The sequence below is a fragment of the Aquila chrysaetos genome, chromosome 9, assembly GCF_900496995.4.
Source record: "Aquila chrysaetos chrysaetos chromosome 9, bAquChr1.4, whole genome shotgun sequence".
NCBI classification, from domain to species: domain Eukaryota; kingdom Metazoa; phylum Chordata; class Aves; order Accipitriformes; family Accipitridae; genus Aquila; species Aquila chrysaetos.
In genome coordinates, this window is record NC_044012.1 from 24,630,194 (window position 1) to 24,639,663 (window position 9,470).

General features: G+C 59.4%; 2 protein-coding genes across 5 annotated transcripts in view; both read right to left on the minus strand.

Annotated features, from left to right (window-relative positions):
- Window positions 1–955, minus strand: part of ZNF687 (zinc finger protein 687) — a 30,855-nt gene extending 29,900 nt beyond the window's left edge. Inside the window, exon 1 of the mRNA XM_030024473.2 lies at window positions 833–955. The gene's annotated coding sequence lies outside the window, so the exon portion shown is untranslated. The remainder of the gene's footprint in view (window positions 1–832) is intronic.
- A 1,263-nt stretch (window positions 956–2,218) lies between these two features.
- PSMD4 (proteasome 26S subunit ubiquitin receptor, non-ATPase 4) lies at window positions 2,219–9,264 on the minus strand. Of its 4 annotated transcripts, none has more exons than XM_030024553.1 (10): window positions 9,137–9,264; window positions 6,707–6,847; window positions 5,851–5,965; window positions 5,127–5,213; window positions 4,301–4,369; window positions 3,726–3,941; window positions 3,521–3,629; window positions 2,958–3,089; window positions 2,650–2,717; window positions 2,219–2,539 (listed from the first exon to the last, which is right to left on the minus strand). In XM_030024553.1, exons 1-10 carry the CDS (start codon window positions 9,160–9,162, stop codon window positions 2,372–2,374), a joined length of 1,131 nt encoding a protein of 376 aa, XP_029880413.1. In that variant the 5' UTR covers window positions 9,163–9,264; the 3' UTR covers window positions 2,219–2,371. The 4 variants fall into 4 exon arrangements, with proteins under 4 accessions (XP_029880413.1, XP_029880415.1, XP_040982234.1 ...); XM_030024555.2 differs by lacking the exon at window positions 9,137–9,264 and adding an exon at window positions 8,957–9,076; XM_041126300.1 differs by lacking the exon at window positions 9,137–9,264 and adding an exon at window positions 8,229–8,642.
- Window positions 9,265–9,470: the final 206 nt, after the last annotated feature.

Genomic DNA, 9,470 nt, shown 5'->3' on the forward strand with positions numbered 1-9,470 from the left:
AGAGGGAGCTGCGACCAGCCCTCCCAGGAGCTGTGGGGGCATATGAACAGCCCCCCCCCCCCCCAAGCCCCCCCAGCTGCAAAGGAACTATGGGAGGTCTCATCTTGCCCCTAACTACAGGGAAGCATGACTGGAGCATGACCAGAGCCTCCCCCTATTCCCAGTGATGTCAGGGAGAAAAGAACAAGCCCAGCTCTCCTCAAGAGATGCAGGCGGGCACTATCAGCCTCTCCACTGCTGGGGAGGGAGGGGAACATGACCCGGCTCCACCTTCCCCCCCCCCCCCCCCCCCCCCCAAACCCTCAGGCCCGGGGAAGGGATGCGCTCAGCCCTCCCAGCAGACGCAGGGGAACACGACCGTTCCCCCACCCCAAATTCCCAAAGGCAATGACTGTAACGCTCCCCCCTCCCCCAGTTCCAGAGGGGAATGACAGGATGGCCGTTAAGTTGCCACCCCCCACCCCCAAATCTCACGGGGACGGTGGGGCTAAGCGGTACCTCCCCCCCAGAGCCCGGCAGGAGAGAGTGTGACCGTCACCCCCACCACGAACCCCGCAGGACTAAGGGGATGACCATGACCCCACCCCAAGGCACGAACGGGAGGGGCAGGCCGTTACTGCCGCCCCACATCCCGACCGGGGACGGGGGGGGCGGCTCCTACTCTCCCCCGTCCCGAAGGGGGAGAGGGGCAGGACCGGCACCTCCCCCCGGGTCTCATGGCCCCCGCCAGGCCGGGGCCCCCCCGCCAGGCCCCGGGGCCCCCGAGCCCCCCACACCCGCCCCAGCACCCCCCTGGGCCGTGTGAGGCCCGGGGGTCCCGCGGCGGCGGTACCTGCTGCTGCGGGCGGGGGGCGGCCGACTCCCGCCCAGGCCCCTCCGCGGCGGCCGCTTCTCCTCAGCCACTTCCTGCTTGGCTCGCGCCCCCCGCCCTCCGCCGCCGGCCGCTCGCGCGCAGCGCTCCCGCCCCCCCCACCCCTCCCCGCGCCGCGCTATTGGCCGTGCTGCCCGCCACTCGCCACTGCGCGCATTCCGATTGGCCAGCGCCGCTGTCGCTCTCGGGCCGTCGGGGCTGTTCGGGCTCGCCGTTGGTGGAGGGGACGATACGCCGAGGCTAGAGCCCGCCTCCCGTGGGGTGTGCTCATTGGGGGGCGGGAGTGCCATTCAAAGCATGGTCCCCGCCCACCCAGCAACCTCTCTTCCTATTGGTGGTTGGCCCTTGGCTCGCCCACGGGGCAGCCCCGCTGCTTATTGGCTGGAAGCTTTGTTCATCAAGCCAGCCCGCCTCCTCCCTCTTTCCATTGATCAAACGAGGCTGTCCTTCAAGCAGGGGTTCTCGCAGCTATTGGCCAAAGGGAATGTCCATCAGGGCGTTGTTTTCCTATGGAGCGAGAAGCCTGTCCCTCAACACGAAGGCCCGCCCCCCCACCAGTCCCATTGGTCAGAAGCTCTCAAAGGTGCTTCAACCATCTTCTCCCATTTGCTGGCAACGCTGTCACTCAGGGAGGGGGCTGCGTGCCTGCCCCGCACACCTCCGTCTGGCACGTGATGCACAACGCTCAGCCCCGTTGGTGAAGAGCCCTGTCACTCAGGCACGCCCCTACCGCTCTGCTCCCCCATTGGCTAGCCCGCCCACCAGTCCGCCATAACAAAGCCACGCCACCCATTGAGCCGCCTGGCCGCCACTCAACACGAAATCCCGCCCTCCCCAGCTCGCTTTCCTACCCCATTGGCCACGTCCCCGGCCCCCATGAACTGACAACATCCATGCAGGGCCACCCCTCGCTGATTGGCTGACTCCAATGCCCATCAACCACCAAGGCCCACCCCCTCCGGCCTCACCGTAAATATCCAGCGGGCAGCAGCAGGGTACGCTGGGAGGTGGTGCAGGGGGCAGGGCTTGGGCTCTCTGGCCCCGCCCCAGACACGTGTGCAGGGGGAGCAGAGGGGAGACACCGCGGGGCCAGTTACCCCAGTGCAGGGGAGAGTGCGGCCCAGTCCCCCCAGTATTGGGGACTGTCAGGGCCCAGGGTCTGCCCCCCCAGTACAGGAAAGCGCCAGGGCCCAGTTCTCCCAGTACACAGGAGTCCTGGTGCCCGGTCCCCCCCACCCACTGCAGGAGATTCCCAGGGCCGGGCCCAGTTCCCCCAGTACAGGAGAAAGCGGGGGCCCAGCTGTCCCCCCAAGAGCTCACCCCCACGGAGGTGCCAGGACAGAGACGCCCGTGGAAAGCCTTTATTGCCCCTTTCCAGCTGAACCCACCCGCCCCCTGCCCCACCAGGCGCTGCTCTGAACCGGCACCAGCCCTGGCCCCGCGGGCAGGCGGCCAACTCACCCCCAGGGCCAGTGGCAGCGAACTCCGCCCTGGCGCCCCTCATTTCTTCTCCTCCTCCTTTTTGTCCTTGCTCTCCTTGGAGGCCTGCGAGGCCAGGGAGCCCATGGCGTTGCGGATGGCCTCGTTGTTGGGGTCCACGCCTGGCAGGTTCTCCAACACGCTCTGCAAAAACTCGGGGTCCTGCATCACGTCGTAATCGTCTTCCTCCTGCGGGAAGAGGGAGAGGAGGTGGGGACAGGCTGGGTCCCTGTCTTCCTCCCAGACGGAGAGGGAACAGGGATAGGACCAGATCCCCTCCCAGGAGGCCAAACCCTCACCTTAACAGGTTCGGAGGTATCCATGGCTGTGCTGCTGTCCACTTCTGCTGCCTCCGCCTGGGCAAACTCTGTCGGAGGAGAAGGACGGCTGAGGACAGAGGATTTACGCACCCACGGCCTCCCCACGGCTCACGGGAGCGACCCATGCACCCACTCCGCAAGTGTTCAGAGAGATCTGGACCCTGCCCATGTGACAAAGCCCCACTTTGGGGCACATAGGGGCTGGCAGTTCCAGTTCCAGAGGCAGAGGGGCCACCTCCTCGGCTTTCCCTTTGGGAACAGGCCGAGAGCCAGCACCAGACACTCACCCGCTCCCTGCAGTGACATCTGCATGGCGTAGGCGATCTGCTCCTCCTCCGTCATGCTGCTGAGGTCAGGCAGCCCGGCCCGGCCAAACTCCTGCTGAGTTATCGTCATCTTCAGCAGAGCATCATCTGAATCTGCACAGACAAAAGCCAGGCTCAGAAACCAGCAAGGGTGCCACACGTGATCCCCAGCTCCTCTTGCACACACAGCCTCACTGGGGAAGGGGACCAGGGCGGAGCTGCTCCCCATGGCGTTCAGGACAGAAGCTGGTCCACCTCCGTTTGGGAGGTTCAGCGGAAGCAAAGGTAGCCCCCCCAGCACACTGCAGTTAAACTGCCTCCCTCCAACATTCCGGGCAAGAAACCACCTCTTGCCTTGCACCCTGGCGGCTCTGGGAACTGCCATGCTGCGCGGAAGGGCCCAGCCATGAAGAGACGCTTCCCGCAGCATTGGGCAGCCTCACAGCAATGAACGCTGCCACAGGAGCCCGCACACTGGCCAGACACCCTCCCTAGGGAACATCCTGCCTGTCCCTGCCTGCTTTATTCCCTGCCCAGCTCCTTACCATCCCCGCCAGTGGCCGCAATCCCAGCCTCGGCCGCAGAGGCAGCCGCAGCCCTCCTGGCCTCTTCCTCTTGCCGCTGCCTCTGCTCCTCCATGGAGACACGCAGAGCCTGTGGATATGGGGACAGACAGGGAGCTGAGTGGGGCACAGCTCAGAAGGACCAAGCTCGGTGCCCGCAGCCGCCCTCCACCTCCCCATTGCTCACCAGAGCCAGCTCCGGGTCCGCGCTGGGGTCCACGCCAAACTCGAAGTCGCTGGCGCCAAGGCCCAGCATGGCACCTCCCTCCCCAGCCAGGATGGGGGAGCTGATGAGGGCATCGGCCAGGCTCGGCCCAGGCGGCACTGTCACCAGGTGGGAGCCGGTGCCATCCTTGCCGTTTAAGGTGTTAATGAAGGCAGTCAGCTTGTCCGTGTTGGCTTCCTAGGGCCAAAGAGAAAGGCTGGGACTAGAGCTTCGCCCGGCTCCCTCCTCGGCTCTGTGAGAGGGACGGCTGGCTGCTCCGTACACCCCGCGTCTCTCCGCACTATGAGGGAGCCAAGAGCTCCGCTATCTCCATCAGGACGGAAAGCATTTAACGACACCTGCAGTGAAATGGGAGAGGTGTCTTCCCAGAGGGAAACGTTACTCTCCACATTAGCATTTTTACTGGGGCAGCTGCTGAAGAGACCGAGGCTCAGGGAACTGTTTCTATCCTCACATGCCTGAGTAAGGGCTCCAGGCTGGAAAGGATACAAAATCCTGGCTTGGATCTTATGCCAGAAACATGGCAGAAGTCTCACCTCTTCTCCAAAATTGATGATATCAACGTTGACTTTCTCCTTCTTAAGGCGCTTTGCCAGTTTCACCAGCTGCAAGGAGGAGACACGGCAGCATTAGCTTGGATTTCAGCTCTTACCCACACTCAGCTTATGAGAGACCAGACAACAGCACTAGGATTCAATCCTGGAGGCGCAAAGCCCAAAATCAGCTTCCCAGTTTCAAGCCCTCCCAGCAGGAAAGCGTTTGAGGTATTTCACCTCCCTAGACAGGACAGGAGCTACCGCACGGTGCCCGAGGTGCTGCAAGGTGGCACAAGCAAGGGGGCTGTTCCTGCCAAAGCAAGTAACCGTCCCCACCGATGGGGATGGCAAGACCCTGGGACAGGCAGCATCTCCTCACATTTCTGACCTGTTCTTTCAAAGAGACCCAACATCTGGATTAACTGCATTTGCGTTATTTTAAGTGCCAACAGAACAGCATCTTCCGAAGGCTGAGAGCATTGTTTCTGCTCAGGGACACAGATTCCCTCCCGCAGCTCCTCAGACAAAAAGCCCAAAGTGGTCTGGGTGACAGCCACAAGCCAGGAAGTGCAGGACATGGCACAAGCTCCCTCTCTCTGCCCTTGGCTCAGGCCTGGCTGTGCCCAGGGATCCAGCCTTCCCTCTCCCTCCCTCTCCTCCCAGCTGAGAACCGCTCTGCTCAAGAGGCTCTGTAAAGCAGCCTCCTCGCAGGGGTGTAAAGCCTTACTTTCAGTACGGGGCAGGGAACACAATAAACCCAATATATGGTTCAAGGTAGAGCGTGGAGCTGACCCAACATATTTTCCTCTGACTGGCCATTACTCACATCTTTCTCGTTATCTTCTACAGGGCTCCCAACGAAGGCGATGATTCGCATCTTGTGGTTCTTGCCTTGGCGATGTTTTAAAGCCAGCTGCAAGACAGAAGTCATATTGTACTTGAGGAGCAATTCTGAGGAAAAAGGGGTGGCCAGCAGTCACCCCTGATACTTTTCCTGTTACGCAAGAAAATTTAGGCTAAATGCCAGGAGGGATTTTTCAGTAGCAAGTTTCACCAAGCTGCCCATAAGCAGGCATGTCTCAAGGGCCTCCCCTTCGCTGGCAGTTATGACTCAGCTGGGAGCAGTTTGTTGGCACAGAGACAGTGTGGGACAGAGCAAGGAAACAGGACAAAAGGGTGGCCATATCCTGGGGGACACTCTTCAGCTGGGGCCTGCTCTCCTCAGGGTGGGAAGGGCTGTGCAGCTCGGCTGGACTCCTGCAAAGCAGCTGCCAGGTTCCTCTGAAGCAAACCAGGCCCAGACTATTAAACTTCTGAACTTTTATATTGGGTTTTATAAAGGAGGTTTCAGCTGCATTTTGCAGACAGGGAGACCAAGGCAAAACTGAAGTTATTTGCTCAGCATTGCTCAGCTGTAGAGGCAGGGAGAGAACAAGATTTCCTGTATCCGAGCCATCAACAGGACAGGTAATTTAAGAGACACGCTAAGGCAAAAGGAATTACAGAGAATGGCGCAGACTCACTCGTGAGGAACCAACAAGGCCACTTACATGAGCAACTCTGATCCCTGTGCAAAAGGTAATTTTCCCTTTGGGTTGCACCGTGTGCAGCTTTGAAAGGATCCGGCCCGTGTCTGGAGTGAGCGTGGTCAACACTTCACAGTTACTGCAACACAAATACACTTATGTTAGCGACCTCTTCTTTGAGAATTTCTTTGCGAAACCCTTTATTTGCTACAGGGGTAAGAAAAGCCCTCCCTGCACTAAGCCTGCAGCTGGTGTCTGCTCCAAGAGCCTGCCAGCACTGGGCTCTGGTGGGTCAGTGCACACAGGGAGCAAGACTTTTAGCCTGGTTTCCTAAAAAAAAAAAAAAAAAAAAAAAAACAAACAAACAAAAAAAAACCACACCAAAAAAACAAAAAAAACAAAGAATGTGTCTGCGTGAAGGCGTGTGCGTGTGTCTGTCCCCTGCCCCAGCAACCTTGACCCCACTAGCCAATTTTAATCGACTCTGGCTAAGAGAGAGCTCACAGAGGCACTGAAATCCTGCAGACTTCAGGAAAATGGAGGAATGACTCTGATGAGCTGCAGTGACAGCTCAGCCCTTACTTGCCACCCTTTCGGACACAAGGCCACAAAAGGATGGACCTAGCAGAGAGCTCCTGAAAGAGAAAAGCCTCCATAACATATCCTGGCGTTGCAGGAGTGAGCCCAACAAGCTAGAGACCAGCGAGGAACCAGGTTTTCTTGTACCAGTCCTCCCGGAAGAACTGGCTTGTTTTTTGGACTGTGCTATTGCTGCCCCATTTTGCAACACTTCCCCTGTCCCTTGCCCCCACACTCTCTCATGGGTCCCCCCAGCTGCTCCTCAGCATCACCCTGAGCCCAGTTCCCCCTTGGGGCGTACTTGGCTAAGGTGATGAGCCCCACGTTGTTCTCAGGGTTACTGCGGGTTTTCGAGTGGCACACAATGTTGACAGCATCTTGTTGGGCTTGCAGGCGAGTGGGTAAGAAGTCTCCATTCCTCATGTACTCGCTGTTGTCAACGCTGGAACAGAGAGGAGGGTGTCAGCTTGTGAAAGTTGAAGTTTATCCCCAAAACATACTTTTCAGGACAGCACACCTAAGGTCACACAGCTGGGGACATGCAGCAGGACATAGATGTTTCCCAGGGCAGAGAGACAAGTCGTCTCTGTGTTTCCCCGAGTTTTCAGAGCAGATCTGACCTTTGGGTCACAGGACAAATGCTGGCCCAGAGCTGGAAGCTCCCACTCCTCGCTGAAGAGTGAGAAGTGACCGCAGCCAGACACAACCTCAGACTCACGTCTCCCTGATGCCTTCTTCCGCCTCCACAACAAAAAAAAGTCAAGAGACACCACTCCATGGTAAACTACAAAGCTCTGTGCTCATTGCCGCCATGGGGTTTTCATCAGGACACAAAGCAGCTCTCCCAGGGCAGGGACAGCGGGCGCTTTCCAATTACAGCTCTGCTCTGCCGGCGCGGTGCCCTCCTCAAAGTGACACGGTGATGAGCCGAGCCCCTGAGCCCCACAGCCCGGCTTCAACATTCTACACCTACAGTGGGTGTTAGGGCTTCCACAAACCACATGGGCAACAGTGCCTCACAGCGTCTAATGGCAGCAGCCACATCACAACATCGCTGTAATTAAATCCCTACCCTCCACTCCGTCAGCTATTAAATATAGCACAGAGCAGGCAGAAAAAGCCCTTCTCTTCTGCCAGCCTTCAGGAAATTGACCCCAGGAAGGAGGACTAGTTAAATAAGAACCTGAGAGTTTATTTTGGCCCCAAATTAATACCTCCCTGAGAAGTACTCCCAGAATGTCTTAGTTTTAACACCAGGAGAAAGGTTTCTTCTGAAAAAAACCCACCTATGACCATTTCCCTGACAGTGCTTGGGCTCGTGCTCGGCCACCTCTCCTCCGGCCCACACCAAATACCTGGTCACAAGCTGGGGAGCAAGGAGGCAGCAGTGGCTGAACCGAACCTCAGGCACAAAGACACAAAGTGACCTGGCCGAGGCCATCTGAACTGCAGCTTACTATTCACAGAGTAACAGTGAATTCCTCCCGCTCTCCAGGGCAACACAAGGAGCAGTGATGTGTTTTAATACCCTTAAACATGAGTAAGCAAAGAGTTACCCAGAGAAAACATCAAGGACTTCAATATACAGTCAGCGAGTCAAGCTATGGCAATATCTTTAACCAAACAGCTGCGGGACCACGCAGAGAGCCAAGGAAACAACAGAACTGAGACAAATTTCACTAGTTTTCTCTATCATGGCCTTCTTAAACACCAAAACCAAAAAACAACAGGACCGTAGCTGCTGCGATAACAAAGACACAACAAAGTTCACATCTACTTTCAGCCCCGGCTGCGTTCAGCACCCAGGGACAAAACCCTCTTACCTCAACACCGATGCTGAGCAACAATAACAGAGAGGATGGCTGCTTCACACAGGACTGCCCGAGCACTGACCCACCACACCCCAACCACACCCAGAGGTGCCAGATAAGACCCCGAGCCCAAGTGGCCAACCCTCCTCAGGCCGCAGGTATGCCCGCCCAGCGCCCTGGCAGGGCTGGGGCTACACAGTTCAGGTCTGTGCCCCGGCTCTCCTCCGCTGGGAGGTGACCCAAGTTTGTCATCACAGCATCGCCTGGCACTGCATCACACCAGAGCCCCGTCGCAGCTCTTTACCTCATCCCCTTTGTCAGCCTCCCCCTGCCAGTTAGCACCTACAATAGGCCCTTCACCCTACTCTTGCCTCCTGACCCCCATGCCTCCGCTCAGCCAGGAGCTTTTCCCACCAACAGACCCCTCCTCACCCCAGCCTGTCCCATTTACCCCCCACACACTTTCCCTGACAGCCCCCAGCCTCACCTAGCTCCTCGCTTCACCCAACCTCTCCCTCCAGCATCCAAAACCTTCACCACCACCTCGACCCCACCCCAACTTAAACCCATCCCCCCCCCCCCTCCACCCCGTGCCCTGTCCTCCCCCTCAAATGCCTCCCCGTACCCCAATTGTCTCCCCAGCCCCCCCCCCCCCCACTTTGCCTCCCCACACAGTTCCTCCTCCACCAAACCTCTCCCTACCCCACAACCCACCCCCAGCCCCCTCAGGTCCTGCCTCCCCCCCGCCCCGGCCCAGGCCTGGCCTGGCCCTGCCGCCGCCGCCCGGGATGACTCAGGGAAACCCACGGCGGCCCCGGGGACTCGGGGCGGGCTCCAGCGCGGGGGGAGAGGGGCGCGGAGGGAGAGGAGCCCCCGCTGCGGTCCGGCCCCGGCCCCGGCCCCTGCCCCTGCCCGCTCACCACACCATGGTGCTCTCCAGAACCATCTTGCCTCCTTCCCTCAAGACCGAGCCGGATCCAACCAAACAAGCAGCCCGCCGATTGGCTCCAGTTACCGGCCAATCGCCGCTTCCCGTCTTGCGAAGTGAGTGGCGACGGGCGCGGAGCACGCCGGGAACTGTAGTCCGGAGATAGCGTGAGGGCCCCCCACGGCCACTAAGCAGAGCCCTCCCCGCCCCCCGCGCCGGGACCGTCCCCTCCCTCCACCACCGCAATGACGGGGCAGCAACAAGAAGTTTCCCCTTGGCCCCTGACCCCCACACCCACCCCCCCCCCCCCGAGGGTCCTGTGTCGT